At 42.6% G+C, this 14,920-nt stretch overlaps 1 protein-coding gene across 2 annotated transcripts in view; it reads right to left on the minus strand.

Moving 5' to 3' along the window:
• Positions 1-14,920, minus strand: part of gon4la (gon-4 like a) — a 29,323-nt gene that overhangs the window by 186 nt on the left and 14,217 nt on the right. For both annotated transcript variants that reach the window (XM_066674552.1, XM_066674551.1), the window contains 8 exons: positions 13,764-13,857; positions 13,554-13,642; positions 13,170-13,367; positions 11,071-11,214; positions 10,721-10,990; positions 1,551-1,723; positions 1,254-1,356; positions 1-912 (listed from right to left, as the gene is read on the minus strand). The exon at positions 1-912 is cut by the window's left edge and continues 186 nt beyond it. In XM_066674552.1, the coding sequence (XP_066530649.1) occupies positions 796-912; positions 1,254-1,356; positions 1,551-1,723; positions 10,721-10,990; positions 11,071-11,214; positions 13,170-13,367; positions 13,554-13,642; positions 13,764-13,857 (1,188 nt within the window). In that variant the 3' untranslated portion in view covers positions 1-795. The remainder of the gene's footprint in view (positions 913-1,253; positions 1,357-1,550; positions 1,724-10,720; positions 10,991-11,070; positions 11,215-13,169; positions 13,368-13,553; positions 13,643-13,763; positions 13,858-14,920) is intronic.

The raw sequence follows: 14,920 nt of genomic DNA on the forward strand, positions 1-14,920 counted from the left end.
CAAAGTGCAGCCCTGTGTGCTCACAGTGTTTAAACTCGTTACGCCTGATGCACAAACACCCAACTAACTCCAGCAACCCCTAAAAAAATCATTTCTGATGTGTAAAATATTTGATGTGACTTTGTTGGAATCCTTTAACTTCATAAAACCATCCTTTTTATCATTTTGAGGCAAATTTTGGCACAACTCAACAGTTAAGCTGCAAAAGCAGTAATTGAGAGAGTTTCGGTTTAAACAGCAACTGAATAAATCAGCGTTAGGGCTTGGAACCAGGCACCTGAAGCGTCTAATGTCTTTAAAAGATTCCGACAGATCTTTAAAGCCTCACATGGAACTGTTGTGGACATGCTGCCAGGTGCCTGAGATACTGATCTATGGTAGTTTTTTTTACTCCGTTCACGGCAGTGGTTCAATGCCATTTTATCGAGATTAACCTTAGACATAAACTCAGAATATTAGTGTAGATTCAGATGTGATTTCACGTAGTAAAATAAATTCCCTTCACCACAAAACATACAGAATGGGTACATTTTTCTACAATTAAAACCTTCACCCTTTAACACTGATATAAGTCCAGTATCCAGCTTATACGTGAAAAACTGCAAAATATGTCTTCATTGGCAGTGCCCATAGTTTCAGCCACACAAAAGGAGCTTAAATTTGAGGATGGGTTCAAGAAGCCTGTCAGGTTCTCCCTTATTAACACTGCTTCATCTGGTTTGTCAGAGTATGTTCTAATGATTGTGATGTTACATGTTGTTGGGAATATGCACTAGGCTTTGTTCTGGATTTGCCTCAGTCTGGTTCTTCTTCTGGAGGCCTGGACTGAAGCTCTGTGTCCAAGCGGCTGGTGTGATGCTGCTTTGTTGATCTGTGGAACAGTTTTATGAGGTAGCGATAGCGTGTGCCAACCTGGGGGTCAAAGTACACACAACATAAGACTCTGTCTGACTAAATGAGCTGAGGTAAATATACAGAAATGTGCTTAAAATCCTTAATATTTCACAACCATGTTTAAAGGAACACTAGGTAAGATTCTGGCTCCCACTAGTGTAATTAACTTTTAGAGCACTGCTTCCATCCCTCCCCTAAAATGTACATAGCGCAGTGCTGAGCCCAGAGAGGCTCTATTCTTCCTGGTCAGTGAACCATCACAATGATTTTGAAGCTGCAATTTTAGGTATTACACAGTGTTCCTTTAATATACTCATCAGTACAAATTAAAATAGTGAAAGAACAGATGAAGAGCGTACCTCAGTGGCTGTTTTATTAGAAAGCTGAGTAGCTATAGCGCTGAAGGTGCTTGGACTGGCTCCTCTGTGCTGACAGGTGGTGAGTATCACTCGATCTGCTTCCCTGTTTAAACAGATGCCATTTAGAAGCTCTCATTACTTTTTAGGGGCTATGCTCTAACTCTAAACTTTAAACCAGTAGAGGACTGTAATCATACACCTAAACATTAACAATAACATTATTCTGTGTGAATTAAATGTGTGTCAGCTACATACCAGAATCTGAAAAGGGAACTTGTACTAGATCTAATTCCTAACCTTGTCCAGAGCACAACCTTCTCCCCACTTGGCGTCCGTGAACTGTTCTTGGCACAGATGGCACTTCCTGAAAGCTGGCATTGGAGTTGTGCATCTCTCTCTTTACTGCACTCCTCCTCCATCTCCATATCAGCAGCATGGCACTCCGCTTCTGTGGTTATTGCATCAATTTTCTGCAGGGAAAAGGATGTAACATGACACTCACCGACCTGTACATTGGTATAATGGAGTGGAGATCTGGCAACCCGTTTGGCTGTTTCTGTACCCGTTTGGAAGCTGTTTTGATCCCTCGGGTTTTCCTGTTTACTCGTTTCCATTGTTATTTCTATATTTATATCTGTTTTTATAACCTACTAACCATCCATAGATCTATCTTTTAGATTATCTCCGCAGGAATATTCATTACAGAGGCACTAAAACTGCCACCGGACCCTGGAGTAATGTTCTTGGTGTAAGTTACTAAAATTCACTAAAAGCGGTAAGTACCTGCAATTCCATGGCTACTACTGGCTGTTTTGCCTGCTCAGAGTGTGGCATGTTTAGTTTAACGCCCTTTTCCACCTCTAGCGATAAATATAGTGATTGTATTTGTAGTAAGTGTCAGCTAGTTAGCTCTCTGGTGGATAAAGTGGACCAGCTAGAAGTGCGCATCCGGAGCTTATTATTGTTGAGGGATAAACAGCGAGATTCAGTGTTAGCAACTCCGGGTGCCTTAGGGAGAGTTAGCACCCCCACGACTCCGGCGTTAGAGCCCTCACAGCGGGGTGAATGGGTGACGTCTCGGCGTCATAGCCGGAAAGCTAAGGCTGATGCTAACGCTGAGGCCAAAGCTAGCCCACCGGGACACCACGCTCCTCCGATTCGCGTGTCAAACAGGTTTGCCCTGCTCAGCGAAGCACCCGCTGAGGAGCCTGTTAAGAGTGCTCTGGTTATAGGAGACTCTATTGTTCGGCACGTGAAATTAGCTACTCCTTTAGGGGCACCGGCAGTAACAGTTAGCTGTTTATCGGGAGCCAGAGCGCCGGATATTAGTGGCAACCTTAGACTGTTAGCTAATAGGAGATATTCGAGGGTAGTCATTCATGTAGGGGCCAATGATATTCGTCTGCGGCAGTCTGAGGTAACTAAGGGTAATATTAGAGAGGTGATTAAACTGGCCCAGACGATGTCCGATGCCGTAATCTGCTCTGGCCCCATACCAATGCGGCGTGGCGACGAAGCTTACAGCAGACTTTGGGCGTTAAACTGCTGGATGTCCAAGTGGTGTTCCGAAAATCAAGTGGGCTTTATAGACAATTGGTTACGTTTTGAGGGCAAGCCTGGTCTTATAGGTAGGGATGGTATCCACCCCACGCGGGAGGGTGCTGCCTTACTTTCTTGCAGTATAGCACATAGTCTTTTAGTTAGTCAGCAGAGTAGTGTAGATAGCTGCTGACAATCCAGAGCCGGGACCAGGCCGCAGACAGACAGGCTAAACCGACCGTCTGCGAACTGTCTTGAGACGTCACCCAGGTTCAACTGTATTGAGACTGTGTCTTTCCCCCGAACTAAATGTAAAAGTAGAAAAACAAAATCAGCCTGTTTCAGCAACCTAATCAATATTAAATCATACACAACACCTAGCAGCAACACCTCAGAACTAAAATTTGGGTTACTCAACATAAGATCACTAAACTCAAAAGCACTCATCGTAAATGATATTATAAGTGATCATAAATTCAATGTTTTCTGTCTCACGGAAACATGGGTTAAACCAAATGAATATTTAGCACTAAATGAAGCCACCCCCCTAGGCTATAATTATGCACATAGCCCAAGAATATCAGGCAAAGGAGGTGGAGTATGTGTAATTTACCAAAATACCCTAGAAATTAGTCTTAAACAATGTGACACCTTCTCTTCTTTTGAGGTTCTCTCCACTATTATTACAAATCCGGTCACAAAAAAGGACGCATTTTTATTATGCAACATTTACAGACCACCAGGGCCTTACTTAGAATTTCTGAAAGAATTCAGCGATTTTGCTACAAACCTAGCGGTGTGCAATCATAAAGTTATAATTGTAGGAGATTTCAATATCCATTTTGAGAAGGAAAGTGACCCACTAAAAAAGGCATTTACCTCAATCTTAGACTCTATTGGTATTACTCAAAATGTAACAGGGCCTACACACTACTGCAGCCACACTTTAGACTTAGTTCTGACACTAGGTCTTAACATTGACAAAATTAATATCTTACCGCAATCCTCAGCAATCTCCGATCATTACTTAATTTCATATGAGCTACGTTTTATCCATAATATATGTAAGAACCCTCGCTATTCTACAAGGCGTATAATAAAACCATCTACCGCCCTACAATTTATAGAAAACCTACCAGAACTATCGACCCCAGTTCCAACTCCATCAGACCAAATGGACCTAGATGTACTAACTGATTACCTAGAAAATACCTGTCGATCTACTTTAGAAAAGGTAGCACCACTTAAACATAAAAGTATAAGACAGAAAAAGCTCGCACCATGGTATAACGATAAGACCCGTACTTTAAAACAAACATTACGAAAACTAGAGCGGAAATGGCGATCAACCAAGCTTGAAGTGTTCCATTCTGCCTGGAAGGACAGCCTTATAGAGTATAGAAATGCCCTCACTAAAGCTCGCTCAGCATATCTGGCCTCGCTGATCTCCCATAATAAAAATAATCCGAGAGCACTGTTTAGTGTGTTTTCTAGAATTACAAAAAATCAAGCAGGTTCTGAACAACTAATTCCAGCAACTCTCACCAGTAAAGATTTTATGGACTTTTTTAATAATAAAATTGAGAATATTAGACAACAAACTCTAGCCACAGGATCAAATCCATCCTGGCTGCCACCTGATGTGAATGAAATAAAACATAATATAACTGTAAAAGAAAGACTTGAAACCTTTTGCCCACTCCCACAATTAGAACTAGAGAAGATTATCACCTCCGCAAACTGTACAACTTGCACACTTGATGCAATTCCCACAAAGTTGCTCAAAGAAGTACTACCAGCTATTATTGATCCTCTTTTAACTATAGTAAACTCATCGCTTAGTCTGGGCCATGTACCCAAAGCTTTTAAACTAGCAGTTATTAAACCTATGATCAAGAAACCAAATCTTGATGCTAGTACACTGTCTAATTACAGGCCTATTTCTAATTTGCCATTTCTGTCTAAGATCTTAGAAAAAGCTGTGGCCCAACAACTTAGTTCATATCTACATAAGAATCATATATATGAAAAATTCCAATCTGGATTCAGGCAACATCATAGTACAGAGACAGCTCTAGTCAAGATAACAAATGATCTTCTTCTTGCCTCTGATCAAGGCCACGTATCCCTGTTGGTGCTTCTTGACCTAAGCGCAGCCTTCGATACAATAGACCACAATATTCTCATAGAAAGGTTAGAAAACATGGTTGGAATCACAGGGACAGCCCTATTATGGTTTAAATCTTACTTAACGGAACGTTATCAATTCATAAAAGTAAACAATCTAAATTCAAATTATTCTAAAGTAAGATTTGGAATTCCACAAGGCTCTATTTTAGGACCATTATTATTTACATTATACATGTTACCGCTAGGCACAGTTATAAGAAACCATGACATTAACTTTCACTGTTACGCAGACGACACACAATTGTATATTTCAGCCAAGCCCGATGACAAACACAGATTAAAGAAAATAGAGGACTGTGTAAAAGACGTGAAAGGCTGGATGTTGCGTAATTTCCTCCTCCTAAACAGCAACAAAACAGAGGTCCTGCTTTTGGGTCCAAAAGTGACAAGAAATAAATTATCAGACTTAATTTTAAATCTAGCTAACTTTCCAGTTAAACCTGGTTCAGCAGCAAAAAATCTTGGTGTCATAATTGACCCGGATTTATCATTTGATCAACACATAGGTAGTATCACTAGGACAGCTTTTTTACATCTTCGCAATATTGCTAAGATTAGAAATGCCTTATCCCTCCAGGACGCAGAAACATTAGTACATGCCTTTATTACTTCAAGGCTTGACTACTGTAACGCACTACTGTCAGGATGCACCAGCAGCAATTTAAGAAAACTTCAACTAGTTCAAAATGCTGCAGCTAGGGTCCTCACTAAAACTAGAAAATTTGAACATATCAGCCCAGTTTTATCATCACTTCATTGGCTGCCTGTTAAATTCCGCATTGACTACAAAATTTTGTTATTAACATATAAAGCTCTACATGGGCTTGCTCCTGAATATCTTCAAGATACAATTTCCTATTATGAGCCCCCACGTTCACTCAGATCACAGAATACTGGATTTTTAAATGTTCCCAGAATTCAGAAGGCCTCAGCTGGGGGAAGAGCCTTTTCTTATAAAGCCCCCCAACTCTGGAATGATCTTCCAGAAAATGTTCGGGACTCAGACACAGTCGCAATCTTCAAATGTAGGCTAAAAACTCATTTGTTTAGTTTATCATTTGGTAGCTAATGCTCCCCCATAGATAAAGGCGGCAGATCCGGGGGGTCCATGGACACAGGGAATTATAGTAAACTGAGATGCTGGTGCTGTCGTCCCGCCGTTTCTCGCGATCACTCAGGTTTGTTGACGGTGGAGCGGAGGGATGCCAGTGTTTCAGGATGCTCCCGTGTCTGTGTGTCCTCCTGGTTCTCTCCTTTTAGTTAATGCTGTCATAGTCAGATCTGCCGGAGTCATTAGCCACACTCTGGAAATTTTCATATTTTCTACTTTACAAACACAAAACAGTTCAAAACTAATTCCATCCCTTTACATCTTTCCGAGTAAACGACTGCCCACCTGTCTGTCTGGACACTGATGGATGACTGTCGAGATCCTCCTCCACGCTTCAGACCAGCTGCCCACGCTCCAGCAACCACCAAGTGCCTTGAAGCTGTCCCTACACTGAAGTTCTCATGGACTACTAACTATCATCACCAGTAGATTGACCAGAGGAGGATGGGTCACCCCTTGTGAGCCTTGGTTCCTCCCAAGGTTTCTTCTTCAGCTGGGGGAGTTTTTCCTTGCCACTGTCGCCCCTGGCTTGCTCACTTGAGGGTTTTACATTTGTCTTTACATTTCATGTCAAATCTTGTCTTACTGGAATTCTGTGAAGCTGCTTTGTGACAACATCAGTTGTGAAAAGCGCTATATAAATAAATTTGATTTGATATAAGTTACTGCATTAAAGAGAGTCAGTTTTATAACAATGCTATATCATTTATAATGCGCTATGGCCGTGGACTTCTTTATTGTAAATCTAAAATATTTTGTTGTGTCATCAATCATTAACTTGCACAAGGCTCCACACCGATCCACAACCCAGAAAGTAGTGGACGTATAAACATTTAGAGAGACCTATTATTCAGGGAATCTAACTAAAGTAGCAGTGAATACATGAATGCATTTTACAAACAGCACACTTTCAAATGGTCTACCAGACATTTGTCCAGTGGAAAAACATCAATGGAAATTATGTTTAGTCGAGGCTTAACCAGGGCCAGGGAAAGTGGCTCTTAAATACGGAGGCTGGAAAGGTATCTCTTCTATTGCTTCTTGACCTTAGTGCTACCTTTGATACCATTGACCATAAGATTCTTACAGACAGACTCGCAAACTGGGTTGGACTCTCAGGAACAGTCCTGAAGTGGTTGGTTTCTTACCTGGGAGGCAGGAACTACTTTGTAGAAATAGAAAATAATTTTCAGAGAACATGCCAGTGACCTGTGGTGTCCCCCAGGGTTCTATTCTTGGTCCACTTTTATTGTGGCCAGATTCTACAGGACTATGGGCTGTTCCTGTCGCAGCTGTGCAGATGATACTCAGATTTACATGGCCCTGTCCCCAAACGACTCTGGCCCAGTTGACTCATTAAGCAAGTGCCTTGAACACATCACTAACTGGATGGGACACAATTTTCTGCAGCTGAATAAAGATAAAACTGTGATTATACTATTTGGGAACAGCACTAACAAAGACAAAGATTGGAAAGACTGGACCCGAGGGCCCTCAAATCTAAAGAACTGGCTCGCAACCTTGGAGTATTAATGGACTCAGATCTCAGTTTTAGTGTCATGTTAAAGCGGTTACTAGATCAGCATTTTACCATCTTAAGAACATCAGTAAGAGATTTTTTGACTAAACCAGAGCTGGAGAAACGTGTCCATGCCTTTATTTCTAGCATTGATTGATTACTGTGATGGTCTCTTAACTGGACTTCCAAAAAAGACCATTAAACAGCTTCAACTGATTCAAAATGCAGCTGCCAGAGTCTCACTCGGAGCAAAAGAAGAGATCACATCACCCCCCCATCCTCAGATCCTTACACTGGAGACCAGTCTGTTACAGAATAGACTTTAAGGTGTTATTACTGCTCTATAAATGTCTAAATGGGGTAGGACCAGTGTATTTATCAGATCTGTTACAGAGATATGAGCCGAGCAGAGCTCTCAGATCTTTAGGAACTAGAGTTAGTCCTGCCTCAGGTCAAAACTAAACACGGAGAGGCAGCGTTTAGCTCCGGCGCCGCTCTTAAATGGAACCAGACTGAGAACATTAGAAGAGCCCTGACTTTAGACACTTTTAAATCAAGACTGAAAACATTCCTCTTTGAGCAGCTACAGCTCGGTTTAAAACACTCTGCACTTTTATTATGTAACGGCACTTTAGTTCTTTTCTTTTATCGTATCATTTTAAATAGTTTGAATCATTTTACTCTTTTTATGTAATTGTTTTATTGGACATTCATGATTTTATTCTGGCTTTTAATTTAATTGTTTCTTTTTTCTGTAAAGCACTTTGAACTGCTTCTGTATGAAAGGTGCTCTATAAATAAACTTTGCCTCTTAGGCTTTCTCTAAACGAAGCAGAATCTAAAGCTTTAAGCAATTCGAGCCAGAGAAAACAAATACCAGAGCACTATTGTTATGCTCAGTGAAGCTGTCTACATGCATCGTGATGTAGTGGAGTATGGGCCAAATATGAATACCGGACAATGAAGAAATAATGAAATGAAAGGCTTTGAATTAAACCTTTCTCACTCTGACCAGGACTTTCGTCTGGTCCCGAAGTCAGCACTCCATGAACCACAGGGGTGCCAAGACCCTGCACCCCCACAAACACACACACACACAAACACCCACTTAAAGCCTACATCAAAGGACGCCTGTTTACGGCCCAGATAACAAATCCACTTTATGATACTTTTAGACCAAAAGGACATCAAACAAAAGGAAGGGTTATAATCCCGTTTATGACGAAGTGGCACCTCAATGTCTCAGTCCTTATCTCGAACCACTAAACAGACAGCCCAGATGGTCAAACTGATTGAACTCGGGTTGACCTCTCGTTAACCAACGCATGGACCAACAGCGACACCAAATGGACACTGGCGAAACTACGCCTCGCTCGGGGTCGTCTAAACAATAACGAAAATAGTCAAACTCTGATTATTTGCGTATAAACAAATGTATTAATGTCACTTTCTGTACCCTCAGATGAATGCCTACCTCCTAATGAAATGTTGTATATTGTGGATTGTTTCTATCATGAAAAGAAGTCCTACCTCTGAATAAGAGAAAACGGATTAATATTCCTTTGCATCGTATCGTCATAAATGGGACATAAAGATGAAACCTTATGTAAATGTTTGATATTAATAATCCAGTATACTCATTGTTGTATGTTACTAATATGAATAGGAAATTTCGATACAGGAAATGTCTATCGTATTACTTATTGCTTAAAAGAGCTCGACAGGACAGAAGTAACGGACCACGAAAGAAAGCGAAAAGGAGAGGACGCCAACGACAATAACAACGAGAAAATCCGAGAAACTTTGAACAACAAAGAGACGTTTTCTTTTTTATAACGTGTCGAGTTTTGAATATCTCTTTTCTTTTAATCGTGTTTATGTTTTATTACCCATCGAAGTGTGATCTCACGAGTGATCAAAGTAGGTGAAACTTATTTGTGGCCAGAATAAGATATCAAACTTTTGATTAGTCGATAGCAGATATATTAACGTTATAAGCTGATTCCTGAAGACATTACTCCTGGAAAACTGAACAAAGAGACGAGCTAATACTCTGAAAAAGACGCTCCACTCCGGTGGAAAACCAGCCACGCCTGTGAAAATCCAAAGAGGGGAAATCTCGATCGACGCAGCTCAGCCTGAAGCCGAAAGTTTTCAACTCAACCGGAAAGAGATCTCCTCCATAAGCGGGCCTGCCTCTCACCACGTGGGAACGACGAGAACAACCCCAGAGCACGGAGATTAAACAGCAGGACGCGACGGCTCGGTGAAACGGCAAACGAGTAAGCTAGCGTATCTCACACCTTTTCCAGGAGCTAATGTCTAAGTAAACCCTTCTTTATAATTTACCATTTATTAAACCTTAGTTAGCAACAATTTAATCACAAGCCAGTAGTGCCTAGCCCACCTTAAGGTCAAAATCGGTTTTCCCTGCGGTGATACCGTGAGATTATAAGGCTACGCTATGTTAATTAAATACCTTCTCTTTATTAATAAAACTCTCATTATTTGAAATCACAGTGTTTGCAATTTGTTCATTATTTTCCTGAAAATCCTGACGTACTCATTTAGCATGATTATTATTCATTCTCAAACTAATTATTAATGTTTTAATTGTCTAAGCCAATTATAAATTTTAACTAATATCATTAAGTCAAATATCAGAGATTGGAGGAGTTTGAATAAGGTCAAGGCTATAAAACAAATTATAAAAATATATATATATGTTACACTACAGTGACATGGCCTTTTCTATTTCTGTCACTGTCCACTGCTCTGCCACTCAAACTCCCACATTTTGGGTGAAGTCTCCAGCTGCTGTCTGACTGCTCAGTACTGGATTTACATTATAACTTGACAGGCAGATCTAGGGCTTGTGTTGTAGACAGACTGGGACACGTTGTCTTGCTCTGCTGTTTTGCTTTCTCATGTCACCTGCAGTTAGGACACATTAAATATAGCAATATGTTCATGCTCCACCTGTCTGTTATTATTATATAACTTTAAGCACTGTGTGTATGCCATCTTCTCGAGGCGTGTGTGTTTTATAGCTGCAAACCAACATTCTCCTTGTGAGATAATAACATCAAAAGACAAGTCAAACTTTACCTGGCCGTGGATTTGACTTTTCAGAGCTTCTGTTCTCTTCTCAGGAGAATGAGCTCTGAAGGGCTGACACAAATGGTTTGTCTCCACACTGTGGACCGTCTGAACACTAGAAACACTGTCAGTGTCATTGCCCTCCACTTCATCCTCTCCTTCGTGTCCCTCATCTGTGTCCCGACACTGAGAAGGTGGATGGAGCTGATTAAAAAACACCCAGTACTCCTCAAGCAGGTGTGTGTGGTCCCGGAACAGCAAAGCTATCTGAGTTTTCATCTGAGAAACAACAGACCAGTCCAGTTACTGAAGCCACTGAATACGAACATTAACGTGCATGTGTTTGTGTGGTAGAGTACCTCCTGTGAGGCTGACAGGGTTTTAGGGGGACCCTGCTGCAGCGTGCGTACCACCTTCCTGTAGTGGAAAGAGTGCTCTCCGAAAGTGAGCTCCAGCTGTCTTAGAAAACGCCTGCTTCTCTCAAACGCCTGGTGCTCTGCCAGCTACAACAAGAAAACATCAAACATGGCTCTTAAATTTAAGCAGTAATAAAGATTTAGAGGAGAAAAAAATATTTAAACTTATAACTTATATATTTAAAAATCGTCAATTCCTTCTTATAGAGACCTACTAATTTAACCTACTAAATGTCAAATTTATTATTATTATTATTATTATTATTATTGCATCTCAATTAAATTATTATTTCAATTAAAAAACCATTGTTGTTTATTTAGGGCGGCACGGTGGCGCAGCAGGTAGTGTCGCAGTCACACAGCTCCCGGGTGACTGTCTGTGAGGAGTGTGGTGTGTTCTCTCTGTGTCTGAATGGGTTTCCTCCGGGTGACTGTCTGTGAGGAGTGTGGTGTGTTCTCCCCGTGTCCGCGTCGGTTTCCTCCGGGTGACTGTCTGTGAGGAGTGTGGTGTGTTCTCCCTGTGTCTGCATGGGTTTCCTCTGGGTGACTGTCTGTGAGGTGTGTGGTGTGTTCTCCCTGTGTCTGCGTGAGTTTCCTCCGGGTGACTGTCTGTGAGGAGTGTGGTGTGTTCTCTCTGTGTCTGAATGGGTTTCCTCCGGGTGACTGTCTGTGAGGAGTGTGGTGTGTTCTCCCCGTGTCCGCGTGGGTTTCCTCCGGGTGACTGTCTGTGAGGAGTGTGGTGTGTTCTCCCTGTGTCTGCATGGGTTTCCTCTGGGTGACTGTCTGTGAGGAGTGTGGTGTGTTCTCCCTGTGTCTGCGTGAGTTTCCTCCGGGTGACTGTCTGTGAGGAGTGTGGTGTGTTCTCTCTGTGTCTGAATGGGTTTCCTCCGGGTGACTGTCTGTGAGGAGTGTGGTGTGTTCTCCCCGTGTCCGCGTGGGTTTCCTCCGGGTGACTGTCTGTGAGGAGTGTGGTGTGTTCTCCCTGTGTCTGCATGGGTTTCCTCTGGGTGACTGTCTGTGAGGAGTGTGGTGTATTCTCCCTGTGTCTGCGTGAGTTTCCTCCGGGTGACTGTCTGTGAGGAGTGTGGTGTGTTCTCCCTGTGTCTGCGTGGGTTTCCTCCGGGTGACTGTCTGTGAGGATTGTGGTGTGTTCTCCCTGTGTCTGCATGGGTTTCCTCCGGGTGACTGTCTGTGAGGAGTGTGGCGTGTTCTCTCTGTGTCTGCATGGGTTTCCTCCGGGTGACTGTCTGTGAGGAGTGTGGTGTGTTCTCCCTGTGTCTGCATGGGTTTCCTCCGGTGACTGTCTGTGAGGAGTGTGGTGTGTTGTCCCTGTGTCTGCGTGGGTTTCCTCCGGGTGACTGTCTGTGAGGAGTGTGGTGTGTTCTCCCTGTGTCTGCGTGGGTTTCCTCCGGGTGACTGTCTGTGAGGAGTGTGGTGTGTTGTCCCTGTGTCTGCATGGGTTTCCTCCGGTGACTGTCTGTGAGGAGTGTGGTGTGTTCTCCCTGTGTCTGCGTGGGTTTCCTCCGGGTGCTCCGGTTTTCTCCCACAATCCAAAAACACACGTTGGTAGGTGGACTGGTGACTCAAAAGTGTCCATAGGTGTGAGTGAATGTGTAGCCCTGTGAAGGACTGGCGCCCCCTTCAGGGTGCATTCCCACCTTGCGCCCAGTGATTCCAGGTAGGACCCTGCACTGGATAAAATTAATGGCCAAATATTTAGGGACACAGGTTCATCCAAATTGGCCTCTGATATTAAGGATATTAATAGTAACATTGGTCTCCTATTGTGAGGGCTTTATAATAGACGTTAGAACACTTGTGAGAAACTCATCCATTTGCCACAGCATGTTTTCTCTGGCCAATGAGTGATTGAGGTGCATTTGCCTGACCACTCAGACTGAGACCATTTAGATGCACCTTTCGAGTGGTAAGCTGCATTGCGCCTTTTGTCCAAATTATATCACGTTGGCCTTGCCACATCCACCACCACAGCCGGTATGAATATGCCTTAATCTATCGCTTCCATTACATTTCTCACTTACCAGGCCGCACTCCTGAGCTTGTTCTGGGTGTAGAAAAGCAGCAAAATCTCTCAGGAGCTCAGGCCAGTCCCTCAGCACTGGCTTCAGCTTCAGAAAGAGCTCCACTGATGTCCTGCCTTCAGGGCGCTGTTCAAACTCATACAGAATCCCCAGGAACTCCTCCACCTTCCCTGGCACAACCTGCAGCACTTCATAGGCCTAAAGAATGCTTTCAGAGTTAGATAATAACACTTAAGAAGCAGGATATTGAGAGAAGTTGCATGCGTTTTATATTTAACACACTAAATATCATCTGATGAATATTTAAAGATAATATAACGCCTCAAAATAATATTTTACAATAAATGCATATAGAATTTAAACACATGAATGATCATTACTTGCCTTCTTCAGATAAGCTTGGGCAAAGGCGACATCTTTAATATCTTTCCGGGGATCATCATCAGAACAGTTATCATAAAGAAGCCTTTCCTCTGGGAAGAGTCATGAGCAAAAAATAGGAAAAAAAATTCTGTGTACTCTCTGTGTAATAAAATGATTAAAAAGTAACGAATAAAACTGTTGCATCTTTATGTTAAATTGTTCAAAACTAACCTGAGGCATGAGCTCCTGATTGGACTTCATCTGTAAGTCCTTTATCCTCAGACCTGGGCTCTGACACCTGCGTTGATAATTTCTCCATTGACTCCTTGTAAATGCAAATATGAAACATTTAAAAGATTTTTTTTAAACAATAACCAGTAAATGAGTCTCAATATTTATAACAGGTTTGTTGAGAATAAAGTTACAGATTTAACCAATAAATGTAATTTTTTCTGATCCTGAGATTATGATCTCCCAAATCTGTCTAATTGTGGCAGGAGCTATTTGGTGCACAAAAAGTTTCAAAGCGTTTTTTGTGTAACATATAACATGAATTCAAAATTAAAACATTCTTCTACGCTTTCATCATTTTATGTTACAGTTGCATAGTGTTAAATATGACAACTGTCCAGTGTTAAATATGATAATATAGTGTTAAATATGACAACTGTCCATCTATCCATTATCTGTAACCTCTTATACATTTCAGGGTCACGGTGGGTCCAGAGCCTACCTGGGCGCAAGGCGGGAATACACTCTGGAGGGGGCGTCAGTCCTTCACAGGGCAACACACACATATTCACTCACACCTACGGACACTTTTGAGTGGCCAATCCACCTACCAACATGTGTTTTTGGACTGTGGGAGGAAACCGGAGCACCCGGAGGAAACCCACGCAGACACAGAGAGAACACACCACACTCCTCACAGACAGTAACCCGGAGGAAACCCACGCAGACACAGAGAGAACACACCACACTCCTCACAGACAGTCACCCGGAGGAAACCCACGCGGACACGGGGAGAACATACCACACTCCACACAGACAGTCACCCAGAGGAAACCCACACAGACACAGGGAGAACACACCACACTCCTCACAGACAGTCACCTGGAGGAAACCCACGCAGACACAGGGAGAACACACCACACTCCACACAGACAGTCACCCAGAGGAAACCCACACAGACACAGGGAGAACACACCACACTCCTCACAGACAGTCACCCAGAGGAAACCCACACAGACACAGGGAGAACACACCACACTCCACACAGACAGTCACCCAGAGGAAACCCACACAGACACAGGGAGAACACACCACACTCCTCACAGACAGTCACCCGGAGCGGGAATCGAACCCACGACCTCCAGGTCCCTGGAGCT

This window comes from Hoplias malabaricus, chromosome 6 (genome assembly GCF_029633855.1).
Source record: "Hoplias malabaricus isolate fHopMal1 chromosome 6, fHopMal1.hap1, whole genome shotgun sequence".
Classification (NCBI taxonomy): Eukaryota; Metazoa; Chordata; class Actinopteri; order Characiformes; family Erythrinidae; genus Hoplias; species Hoplias malabaricus.